Below are 13,818 nucleotides of genomic sequence, written 5' to 3'. Positions count from 1 at the left end.
GCCCCCTGGGTTCAATAACACACCTCTTACACACTTTTATTTCTACCACTAGCCAGTTTTAATCATCTACCCCTCATCGATACCTCTATTTTTATTTCCACAGCCTAATAATATAAACATATGAAAGAATGAAGTGTGGAATCTGTCTTAGGAAGAAGAATATAAGTAATACTCCATAAAACATACAGTTTCAGGGCTGATATTTCTTCCCCATAACTCCCAACTAGCCAAAGGCAGAATCCAAATTGAGTTGAGTCATCCATATGAAGGGACAAACAGCCTTGTACTGGGACATACAGAACGTCCAGAGAGCTGAACATGGACAGCTGAGGAGATTCAGATTTAACCAGAAGAAAATTTCAATCACATATTTAATTGCAAAGATTTATTTTGCAGTCTTTGTGCATGGACATGGCTGATCAAGCACACACAACCCACCAACAATGCTTTTAGAAAGAAAAGCCAAGTAATGGTATCTCCCTGAAACTGGAGAACTGAAACTGGCCCCACACGGCACCACTGACAAACACATGGCTGCAGACAGTTTGACACATTCAACAAAAAAACTAAACAACACATTGGTGATATTTTCCGTGTTGTCCTCTTGTTGTTGGAGAAGCTATAGCAGCATAACATTGGAATAAAAAAAAAAAATTACCAAACAAATTTAACAACACAAAACTCTCTTCAGGGTCAGAGATGAGAAGTTACACAGTACCCGCACATCTGCGGCTTCCTCAGAAACTTCCACAGCCCCAAGCAGAGGAGACAGCAGCCACTGCCTTAGTCAGCAAGCAGAGCACCTGCACCAGTGCACATCTGGAGGATGGAACTATTTGCAATTGAGCCATGGGTTGGAGCAAAGGGCAGAGGAGAGGCAACTGCTGTCCTTGTCCGCAGTCACTGTCTGCAGAAAGTGTGTATATGGAGTGTGTCTGTCTGGGCTATGGCGAGAGATGGGCAAGGGGGACACAACCCCTGTTCTTAATAATGCACAATCCCCCAAGCTGCGATATGAAATTCTATTGAACATCCTTTTATCAACATGTTTATAGCTGGGCTCCAGATGCCACTTTAAACAATTGTAAGAAAATTTTATCCTGTTGCAGAAGTCCAACTGCACTGCTCTATCAGGCCAACATGATATTTTATTGAAGTTATCTGGTAGGCATTATTTGTTGATAATTTTGCTGTAATGCACATCAGTGAATAGCACTGAGTGCTACATTTTTCTAATTTTAATAATTATAGTGGATTCTAGTCCATCCTCAGTAAGATCACATCATTTCATGTCAGCAGCCCTAATTGCAAACCTGAATGAGAGGGTCTGAACTTGCCAGCCTTGCTCTACAGGCAGTAGAAGAATTTCTTCTGGAAATGGTATGCAGGGGCAGTGTTCAAGTTCATTTTTTACCTAGCCACCACTTAGAAAGCCTCACGTGGGTAGGCAACAACAGTCACCAAAAGACATATCCATTTGCTAGGTATACAACTTTAGAAGGGGTTATTGAAGACACCTTTCTTACTTTTACTCTATAGTATTTGATTAGCTTGTATATCTCATAATCAGTTGGTATAGTTCTGATTCATTCAGTTTCTTAAAAGTAGCACCAGTATCATAAATCTGAATCTTCATTCTTAACTCTCTTCCTTACATGTATCTTTTTTTTTTCATCTTACTTGTTGCTGAATCTCTATCCTAGTAAAACAGCATGAATCCAGGCATAAAGTCTCAGAACAATTTTCTTCTGTGACCCAATGGTGAAATTGCCCTATTAGATAATCTATGCTTACGGTGTGTGCAGCAAATATATCACAAATAAATAAATCACAGTATACCCTATACATCATTTAGAAGTAATAGCTATCAGGATCTTTGATCTTAATTTACAGTATAAAACAAAACAATAAGCAGCTTAGTAGTCAGGGAAGTCTGAATAGAACAAATACTAGAAAGCAATTCTCCATTTATTTCTTGCTCTATATATGAATATATGTATAGTCATACATACATTTATATTTTAGATATATATGAGTATATACATATATACATATATATATATTTAAATCCCAAATTTATGAATTTACACATTAGTAAATATAACTTATGGAAGCAGCTGGCTCTGCCTAAATGCTGCACTTGCTTCTTGCGCCATACTCCTCACTGAGAGTAGCACTGACTTTTCATATGAAAAACAGCTATTCAAGTGCTTATTTACACCCTTAGCATCCAACTTATTCAAAAAGACAAGAAGAAACATTATCATAATTACAAACTGGGAATAAGAGTTCATTAAAAATATCCTAAATGAAAGGCAATGGACCACCTACCATTGGCAACCTGCTGAGTCTTGCTATCATGACATTATGCAGACCTTAAGGCTAGTTTTAAGAGCATTAAATAGCTTAGAAACTTATAAACATGGAGAAGGTCCCAAGCTTAAGAATTAAGCCTAAATTAATGTCTAAATAAGAAATAGTTTTCCAAGTTCCTTTGGAAATCTGAGTGTTAAGAAATGGTGTTTATCGGGTCTTAGGGAAATTTTGGCTGCTAAGACTTGTTTTAAAAGGAACTTGAAAGAGAGGAATTGGTTATCATTTTACACAAACAGAGCATAAGAAAAGAAAGCCAACCCCAAAGAAAAATTAACAACAAAAAAACAGCCTTGGGAAACTTGGTATTTGATTTTCTTTCAACGCTACACCCTACAACTACTATCAAAGTTCTTTCCCTTCAATATGAGGGTTAGATTTCCTTTCATACTAAAAATTCTAGAAACAGTCTTATAAAAATATGTATATCTATCTCACAGAAATGCAGTGCCAGAAAACTCAGAAACTATAGGAAAATGTTAGATCATGATTTGCAGGTCAGATAAAGAAACCCATTAGGCCCTGCAGCTCCCCAGTTATGGAAAGCTGGGAGGTCTTCATAAGAAGCAGAGAAAAGCCAAAATAGCTGGAGAAGGACTGGAAGGTTGGAGGAGCATCACCTGTCTTCTTTTTCCTCACTTCTCATCTGTAGGCTTATCAACTGGGAGCAAGGCAAGCTGGTCCCATTTCAGGTTGGCTCATGTTGATTCCTAGCAACCCCATCCCTGCTGGCATTCCTTCCCATTCATCTCCTGCCAGGTGCACACACACCTCACCATCAGCACACAACAGTGCCTGGCCAACTACTGCTCCCCACTGCCAGTATGCTTCCCCAGTTCTATATTCCTCCACCCCACTACTTTGCAGGTGTCCAAGAAAAGTCTGGCTCTTATTTATTTAAACAGCTGCTGCTACTCTGCCTCCAGCTTCCCCTACATCACCCTAGCTGCTAACGAGTTCACCCGTACTCACTTTAAAACATAACTGAGGAGGAAATAGTTCATGTTGTCACATTAAAGTACAATTGCTATAAACATACTCAATGAAAAGAATGCATTTTCCCCCAGCCACCCCAAAAGAACATCCCTATTTTAGACAATTGCTTGTTTTGTTTCCCCATTGTCCACTGAAGAAGTGAAGTTTGATTCTTGCTCAGCACTTGATTTCCTCTCTTCTGGGTAATGGTTCATTTCTTGCATTTCCAAGGAGACTTTATTTCTTTTGGCAAATGCATGGCTGATCTCACTCAGTGTTTTGTTCTTGGTTTCAGGCAGGACAAAAAACAGGTAGGTCGCTCCTGCAAAGCAGATGGCAGCAAACACAAGGAAGCAGTAGTTCTGTAAACCGCTCTGTGAACAGAAAACAAGTGAGATTTGGTCATTGCATGCATCAAGGCAAAAAAAAGTCATAAGAAAATCAACATCAGGAATGGAGTGAAAGTCCAAGTGGGTGGTGTGGAGCAATTTTTAAGCAAGTACAGTAAGTGCTGGCATTCACTGCAAGTCAGAGTGCCTTAGAAGTTCATAAAAATGCATGAATCTGCAGCTCTTCCAGCACCAGTGGCCCAAAGACAGAGCAACAGGCTGCAGGCAGAGGTGCGGAAAGCACCAGGCTGGGGCTGCGTGCACTAGGAGCAGGGGGAAGCAGGGCTTCTGCTGCCTGCATAGCTTGACCCAGCCTTGCACTTGTGCAATACTGCTGGAGATAAGGCAGGTTTTTCACCAGGCTGCTCTGAATACAACCTCTCAATTTCTAGGTACAAAAAGAAGGCATGGTTTTGTGATATCTTGCAGCTGTACATGACAGACGAGAAACCTGTCATAGCCAGAGGCAGCGGCGTCACAGATGTTACAGCTCTGAGATTTGCAAAATAAACAAGGAGGAAAAAAGGCAGACATTTCTATCATTTCCAAGGTTACAAGAGCTTCAAGAAGAAAAAAATCCATAAAATGTACTTTCTTGCTAGAGAGGAGTGCAAGAACTACTATGCCTAACTCCTGAAGAAATTCAAAGGGTCCAGGCTTCCTGTAGTTGTTTTTGAGCTCTTAAAGCAAATGTCTAACGAACATTTTTACTTGCTTTAATTAACAAAAAGTGGTATCTCCAGATCCACAAATAAGGCAGTCTTTCCACAATGCCTTGTGTGAGGTCGTGAATAGTGAGCACGGGGAGAAATTGATGTCTCAGACTCAATGTGAGGTGTTTGAATGGAAAAATCTGACACTGGTTAAAACTCGTGGCTGTGAGTTCCTAGACATACGTATTTACAATTGCCATTAAATGTATGTATATGAAACAATTATGACAGCACTAAACCATGACGTAACACCAACTTTCCACAGATTTTCTGCTATACGTCCACTACAATTAGATATCTCATTTCTATATTGTAGGGTGGTGTATGGGGCTGCTGAATCACGGCCTGAACCTTTGATTGATCACCTGAGGCGAGCAATGAGTCAGCCACTGGAGCACAGGTGAAGGCAAATCACCTGTGCTGCAGGAAAGGGTGGAGCCTGGCTCCACTTCTCCTAGACCCATTTAAGAGCTGACTGCCAGTGGGGAAGGATCCCTCTGGAGATCTGCTCCATCAGGAGTTCATCTCACGAGCCCAGGACAGGGTGAGTGACTTTCTCTTATTTCTCCAATATAAATTATATTAGCCAAGCTCCTGGATATATATATATATATATACATACACACACACATACACACACATACACACACACATACACACACACATACACACACACATACACACACACATACACACACACACACACACACACACATACACACATGCCATCTGTATATCCATTGATTAAACAGGTAGGTAAGGAATCCTAAAGGGTTATGCAAATCCTGGGACTATTTTTGTGTTTCACTAGCTCAGTATACATAATATATAGCATGGATGAAGAATATGAAGTCATGCATGGAATGAGGAAGAAAAAAAATAAACTTCTCCAGCTTCATGGCTGCCTGGTCACAATTTTTTCCATGGATAATTCATTATCTAGTTCAGACCCTCAGCTCCTGACTGTAATAGGAAAGGCTTGGAAGTGCATCGTCTGAAAAACTGCCCGTGGACTCTTGAAATCATTGACACGTTTTTTGTTAAATCTTAGAAGCACAAACTCCTGAACAACCTGACAATCACAAGCCAGTGAGCATGGGTGATGAGGAGGAAAAATATTCTGGGAAGGAAACTGATATGTCTTTCAAGCTTATATAGAGGCAGAAGCAAATGAATTTAGTAGACAGGAAAAAATAACTTTACAGTGCCTCATAAATCATTCTGTCATGTTAAAAAATCCAAATTTTGCATCTGGCTTCTCTGCATGTGTAATTACTGTTCACTGCAATGGTACAGTTCCAATCTAGAATTATGTTTTTCCCATTTTAAGATGTTCATTGAACTAGACTTTCTCCTTGAGGCAAACCAACCATAAATGCCCAGTTTTACTTAGCCTGACCACCAGTTCACTGTGTATCTTGGTAATGCTGTCACAGCTTTCTCCCAACTTTGTCACTCCTGATTATTTCTTTGCTGACCATTATTTGAATTAGTGTTTATTAACTTCTTTGATTTGTGCTAACTGAAGCCTTTTCTAATTGCAATGAATACTGTCATGACTGCACGATTTATTTGCAATTATTTTACATAATATGTTTACGATTACTGGTAATAAACTTGCTGTCCTTAATTTCTGCTTTTCCTTTTAGATATAGCCCCCAAGGGCCTCCAGATGAAATTTCACAGAGAACAAGATAAAAAGTATTCCTTCTTATAAATACTGCAAATGAGTTCTGTAGGAAAAGACCATTACTTTGCACTCATGTTCAGCAGGATGGAGCCCTAATTCCTGGAGAGGAACACCACAGGGCAATCACAAGATGATTGTAACTTTTCTCATCAGTTAGTATTTAGTCATACTACTTCTTTAAAGCAGGTTATCGTTTTACACACAGAGTAAAGACAAATATGTTCACAAGCCTTTGTAACTCAGAATTCAGCTAGTATCTTCTGAATCCATGTCTGCAACAGAAGAATATAAATTACATTACCCATTATAATCATGAAATCTTCTATCTGCTATTCACACTGGTAAAGGAATTAGGACAGAAGTGTTGCATAAAGCAGAAGGTAAATATCAAATCTTGAATCCTAACTCAAAAGAAACCTTTAATGGGGTATGAAAGGAATACAGCTCAGCCTAGATTTTTAATTCATTTTTATCTTTTTCTGATGTATTCTGAATTGATTGGTGCCAGAGGGAGGAATCAGTGAATGGATGAGTATATCCGATGTTCCTGTCAAGAGATGCTGAAGGTAGGGCAGTGCTCTAGGAAGAGTGTGAGCACTGAGTTACTGCACTGAGAGGGAGGTCTGTTGGGCTGGATTGGGAGTAAAAAACAGAGAATTTCAATGAAAGCCTTTGGTGGCCATATGAAGTACAGATACTCTGCAACTCTGTGCACTTAGCCCACTAGGTGTGGTCTCAAGATCCTCTATTGATATGTGCATTCTTAATGACATAAGACTAATGATAACACACATGATAAAATTTGAAAAGTTAAATATTTTTCTATACTCTTGAACATTATTTCACTAATTACATGGAATAGAAGCATGTATTTCCATCTGTTTTCCATTGTTTCTTCATTGTATCCTCTTGCATAAACATCAGATGTTCAAAGTTGCCAAATATTTCAGGTGGTTTCCTGAATAACCAGGGTCCCATCTCCTGAGAGGCTTATAGTTATTCATTCAGAGTCGAGGTCAGATACACTGCCATCTCTTCAAGAGAGCACCTTGAGTATTCCTACTTAGTCAGTAGGCTACTAAACCTTCTTCAAAGTAGACTTAGAGTGAATTTTTTAAGGATATTTTAAAGTTAAGAACAAACTTTTAAACTCATCACCTTCCATTTTCATATTGGCTTTCTAAGGAGGCTATTTAAAACCCAATGTTTCTATAAATGTCCTGCTACTTGAATCTTGAATTACTCATTTTTTTATCCTCTTTATATTTCAGCAGCTGATCAGGGCTCTGTATTCTCTGAAAAGTGGGAAATCAGGAAACTATTCATTTAAGACATGCATTTGATTACCACAAAAAGGAGTTAACGTCAAAGCACTTAAACAATTCTGCCAAATCAGATCTCCAGCACAGCAAATCAAACCTGACTCAGACAGTGGCTTGTAGCTCTGTAATTGAGGTATATAGATAAGGCAGTGCAGCACAGCAACATCTTTTTAAACATAAAGTTTAACATATTCTCAGATTGTATAGGGCTGCTATTGGCATTATGCAAAATGTATAGGTCTAGTCTCTCTTTAAACATAGTGCTAAAGAACACTTAATTTTTACCATTGTGATCTAAAATGCTCAGAGTGGATGAAAAAAAGAGCTTTTTTTCCCCCCCCAAGCTAGAAAGTAAACAGAAGCAAATGGAAATCCTAGAATTAAAATTGTAAGATCTCTAGGATTCATAAAACAAACAAACAAACCAAGAAAATCCCCCAGATTTGCTCCTCAGGCAATAGATAGCTATTTACTGGTTTAACTCACTTTATGGTAAAAATCAATTTCCAGGCACAACTGCTACATTGAAATTTGGAAAATTTATATTCCTGAGCATATACAGAAAAGAAATGCACAAATGAACAAATTCTAAATCAGATTTAGCAAGTTACCGAACAAATGTTTTTAAAACAGAAGTTCTGACTCCCAGTAAATGTCAGATTTTCTTTCCAAATATGATACCAACATGATTCCTTCCTACTGAACTACCTTTATAGGCTTTCACTAGTCTTGGAAACATAATCCAGAAACAAACAAATGTGTATCTATACTATGTCTATCAATTTCCATTTGAGTCTTTATTTATGAACTCCGCCTGATTTCTCCATCAGTTGCTGCTGAGTCTTACATAGGGACTTCCTGTTCTCCATTTTTGCTTTCTTATTTGCTTTTGCATTTCATAACACTGAAGTCAATCACAAAATAATTTTCAATATAGTGGAGTGAGGGCAATCCAAGAAAACACATAAAACCTGCCCTAAAAGTTCAACTGCAAGGCTGAAAAAAGCAGGAGAGATTCCTTCAGTGCCATCAAAACTTTAAGTGGAAGGCAAATGAACCCCTTTGCCTTTCCAGTCTCTAAATTCTCAACTTGAAATGTCACTGCATGTTTGGCACTGGCGATGGATGCTTGCATTTGGTGGTTACCATGAAGATTAGAGTCAGTAGCAGTCAAATTGGATATTTGAGATAATTATCAAATAATAATGGTTTGATGCCGTATTAAAAAAGTCGTCAGCAAAACAGTTATTCATGTGGATGTTTGACTTTACTTGCTCTTGTTCAAATTCATGTTTGAATGAAAGCAAATGGTTGAGAGAATTTGTGTCCTTTACCCCTTGTCCTTGAGATTCAGACGTAATTTAAAGTTCCATTGAAGGTGCAGGACAATGAAGAATGACAGAGCTCCTACATTAAATATATTTCATTAAGTAAAAAATAGAGCAATTTTCAAAGTCACGTACTTCAATTTCATCCCAAACTCTCATACATTTATTACCTCCTCATAATGATAACAGATCTTTGTATTCTATACTTGCAGCAGCTTGCTTCTAATTAAGAGCATTTTTTTTCTCATTAACCTCCTAATAGCCTACATTTCATTTTCTTGTCTTTGAGGGGTACTTCAGCCACTTCCCCATGGATGCATATACTGTAGTTTGCATGTCAGATATAAAATAGCTTAAAATAACTTGACAGAGAGAACCTGCATATGGACTTATCTGTGTATACATTTGTTATTGAAATTTTTGTACTTCTTAACAGAAAAAGTCAATATAAATTATTACACAGCTAGGAAAATCTTTCTAGATAAATGAATAGAAATCTCCAGTGTAAAAATAAGGAAGAAAAAGAGCAGAAGTTCAGAAGATCCTCCAGTAAGAACTCATCAGTATTACTTCACTGAGGGAAATAAATTAGCTTCTGAAAGGGGGAAAATAAACACAGATATAGGTCTCTGTATCACAGTAGAAAGCAATCTGAACAAGCTGTGTGACAGCAGTACTCCGTATTACACTGAGCCCCATCTGGATCACATATCAAGCCATGACGTTTTTTCAAGACACTGTGTTCAGTGTAAAAATAAAATAAATTTGAAGTTTACTCAGTCTCAAGCTAGTGATAATTTGTACTTTGTCTCTTTCAGATCTCTCTTTTCTAATATAATAAGTAAAAGCCTACATGTGAAGAATAAATATGAAAATTTAAACAGTACCGTCTTTGAATCCTGTGCTTAAAAAGCCAGCTAGTAAAAACGTTCACTCTTTCAGGAAAATGACCTTCCACACTGCCATTTGCTTTACTCTCCTGTCACCTCAGTAGTTGCCTCTGCCTTTCAGCATCAGCATCTGGAGCACCAGCCCTGACATCCTACACCAGATGATCAGTTTCTCATTTTTTACTGAAGCCTGCCCCACATCTAGTGACTTATCCACAGTAAAAAAAGCACAGCCCTTTCCATTGCCAGTGAGCCAGAAAGGAGCTGCAGAGGTTGTTTCTGACAGTATCTGACAGTTGCTTGTTTCTCCAACCTGAAGTATAAGCACTCAACTATAATCTAAGTCTTATATGCAAGCCTTTGATAAGGTGTGAGCGTTCATCTCTCAGATCTACAACACAACATATATTTGCTTATCAACATGCCTCAATCTACAGTTACAAAGAAACAGCACAAAAAAGTACAAGGTGGTAGACAAACACAAATATCACGACTTTGTAAAAACAATGTTTTTTATAACCAGACAAAATACTCAAACTGAACAATGATTTTATTAGTCCCTAAAAAATGAGATATTTTATGCTATTTCTCAATCAAATGGCAGCTTGTAGAAGTATTGCCACAGAGTTGCTGCAAAAATGCTGCAAGAGAATGAGAAATGTTATCTATTTTGAGATAATGCAAGCTTCTCTTGGGGCAGAAGTAAAAGGGGAAAAATCACTGCAGTCCTCAAGGACTGTATGTAGGCCTGGAAAGATGGAAAAGATGGAAAAATGGTAAATGAATCCCATTCAAGTTCTCTTTCTTTTTTCTAGGCAGCTGCAGCAGCAGCAAAGTTCTTCTTTGTCATTTAGACAGGAATCTACATCATTTCCTAGTACAACCATGTGAAGAGATTTGAAGACCTCCATCAGTTGCTTCCCCAGCATTTCTAAAGATTTCAAAATCTATCTTTCCTTGCTGTAGGCACGCAGCCCCACAGTACCACAGGCAAAAGCCAAACACAACTGAGGAGCAGTCAGCTTTGCACCTAGTGGAGTTGTAAGCACATCTGAATACTCCTCTGTGATCCCTGGTGACTCCTCTTCCCCCATCTCCTTATCTTTAGTCCTTTAACATACTCATTACAAAGCAGTTAGCATGGGGTATTAACAGAATCAAGTAGGAAACATCAAGTACATTCATGGCAGATAAAAACGACGGTTTTCTTTCATTCCCCTCTGGCTTACTTCTGTTTCCACTGTGTTACTGGGAAAAGAAAGTGTGTTCTACAGTGTAAATTAGTATATCCATTGAAAGATTCCAATTTCAATAAAATACACAGAGATATTTTAATGAGTATTTTTTGAATATGCACTCCATATATACCATGACCTTAGCACCTTAAAAAACAAACTCTGCAGTCTTTCTTCTAGAATGGGAAATTATTATGACAGAAAACTTCTTCAGCAGAATATTGCTTTACCATGTAGTCTTTAAATGCCCCACAACATTCAAAGAGAAGAAACTGAAAAATGAAATTAGGATGCATCAGAACATTATGAAAAGAGCATAGTCAGTTGTCATGTCCTGAAATTAACTGCTAATTCTTAGTAATTCTATGTATTTTTACAATGCTTTAGAAAAACAACAACTTTCCCTAGATAACATGTGATTTAATGTGCTGCTGACCTATCTTGGTTCAGAAGGCTGCTACTGCAATCCTTTTTGAAGAGCAACAGGTGAACACTTGCTGAAAACTACTAGAGCCTTTCAAGCATTTTTCTTCTGCTGTAGCTTGTTGTCCCATCTGCTAGCTTCAGCTCATCGCATCTATTTCCACACACATAAACACTCAGATTTCTTATTTACTATGTTGCCCTGTCCTTCACTATCCAGACCTCCTTAGCATAGTTATTCCTACCAGCTATCACTCATTCTTTACAACATATTCTTGAACAGCCTCCAGAGAAGTCAGGAAAGATCTCAGATTTTCTATCCAGCAGCACAAAATAGAACTGCAGATTTAGAGAGGTGATGCCAAAAAATGCCCACAAGTAATAAATTTGAGTCTGGTTACATTAATAAGTGTGTGCCTGTATCTACTTGTGCGTGTACAAGATTTGGGTTTTATTCATCTGAGTGTCTGGGAAATAGTTTCTGTTTATAGATGTGCCTGTGAGAAAGAAAGAAGGAGGCTCATGGGCAAGCATGTTTGTATTATGTTATTTAGCCATCCATCACTCCTCTGTTTAAGAAGTTCTTCATTAACTCAAGGATTAGAATAAATATCACACAGAAGGATGAGCTCCTTATGGCTCGTGAATAACTTACAGAAATGTCAACAACTGAAATACATTCACTTGTGCTTTTCAGTCAACAGTTAAATACCTATTAAACCTTCACTCTCTTCTGTTCAGCAGAAGATTAAACAATTTGCAACAAAGCATCTGATAGGTGGAGGGTGAAACCAGTTAAATTTAATATAGAAATAGATGCAATTTTATATTTATCACTGTATAACTAACTGATAAATTTGAAAGCTACATCAAACCTTCAGCAATAATTCAGAATTGCAAACACAAAACACACACTAGTGCAATTAGAGAATAGAGATGCAAAAGTCAATCGGTCAGTTTGAATGCTGGTAGTTTAAGACAAAAAAAGAATGCACGAGTTCCTCTGGTCAGGTTTGTTGATTTTTTTGTTTGTTTGTTTGTTGGTTTTGGTTTTGGTTTTGTTTTTTTTGCAATGAATCACTACTGCCACAGGGAATTCTGTTTCCTTTCATTATCCATAAAAGAGAGAATATATTAAGCAGCAATAAGCTTGCAGAAGGATGACTAATATAACCTTGAAGGCCTTCAGGTTAGAGATCCCTCAAAATTTTCCTGCTCAAGTTGTTATGAAATTCATAGGGTTTCCTCTGATAAGTCAGAGAAGTTTAACACCTTCTGATCTTTTTGACATAAAGAAAATAACCGATCTTTTCTCTGTCTACCATTCACAGTCAGTCTTTCCTACCTCACATTTTTTTTCCAGGTGGAATTGTTTTAGTTTTGCTTTCTTTCACATAATTGCCATGTTTCCTGTTTTCTCTTCTAATTCTCTACATTTTTCAAGATTATGCAACTCAAAGCATCATTATGTTATTCCTACGATTCCCTCATAATTAGCAGGGAAGGAACAATTGCTGTTGTCAGCTCACTGCTTTGGATTTGGGATTCTGCCACCATAAACTACAGTAGCGGCTACTGATGTAAAAAAGAAAAAAAAAAGTTGAAAAAGTAGAGCCACTTGCTGCATACAATTAATGAGATGCTTCCTCTTACGAAGGCTTCAACGTCAATAAAATCATGGAAAGACAGAAACACAGATGTATAAAGATGTGAACATCTTTAGGTGCCTTTTTAAAATTACTTCTTAAAAGCCAAAATTTCTGTAATAGGGAAACATAATTTTCTTCATTAAAACTGAACTGGTAATCCTGTAAACACATAAAGGGAATTTTATACCATGCAAAATCGTAGATTTCCCAAGGCAATAGCAAACTTCATATGAATACATATTAAAACACTCACAAAGCATTAACGTGCATGTGAAAGAAATAGAAAATACAGTTTGCCTTTATATTTGTATTTACCGAGGTTCTTTTTAAATAGGAGACCTATTGAGGGGGCTAGCAGAACAAAAAGGTTATATTACAGGGAGAATCCTGAGCTGAATAAATTCATGTTGATGCTGATGACTAAGGTGAAGTTTTCAAAAACACATCGGATTTGTCTAATTGTTTCTCTGCTGAATTTGGTAGATGTTCCAATGACCTCAGTGGGAAATTAATGACAACTCTACCTGCTTTTGAATATCACACCTGAAAAGTCTGAACCATCAAGTCCGTTGTCTGAGCTAAAAAAACTGGTGGAGAACACTCACAGATTTCACTAAGCATTAAAACAAACCTTAACACTACAGCTCAGAGTGGTGGAATTGAAGTTAATGTTAACAGTAGCAAGTTTGGAAGAATGACAGCATTTATACTCATGTTAACTTTTGAAGGTGATCCAAGTCATCAAAATGATTAAAGCCATTTTCCTTTTAAAAGAAATTTTAAATTGTGTCAAATGTAGACCAAGGGTCAGATTTTATAATTCTTTCAAGT

General features: G+C 37.6%; 1 protein-coding gene across 1 annotated transcript in view; it reads right to left on the bottom strand.

The window, feature by feature from the left end:
* Positions 1-357: 357 nt before the first annotated feature.
* The window catches only part of SLC2A9 (solute carrier family 2 member 9), a 47,043-nt gene continuing 33,582 nt past the window's right edge, over positions 358-13,818 (bottom strand). The window contains exon 7 of the mRNA XM_010710437.3: positions 358-3,722. Within this exon, the coding sequence (XP_010708739.1) occupies positions 3,465-3,722 (258 nt within the window). The 3' untranslated portion in view covers positions 358-3,464. The remainder of the gene's footprint in view (positions 3,723-13,818) is intronic.

The sequence above is a fragment of the Meleagris gallopavo genome, chromosome 4, assembly GCF_000146605.3.
Source record: "Meleagris gallopavo isolate NT-WF06-2002-E0010 breed Aviagen turkey brand Nicholas breeding stock chromosome 4, Turkey_5.1, whole genome shotgun sequence".
In the NCBI taxonomy this organism is placed as follows: Eukaryota; Metazoa; Chordata; class Aves; order Galliformes; family Phasianidae; genus Meleagris; species Meleagris gallopavo.
This window is presented reverse-complemented; position numbering and strand designations above follow the sequence as displayed.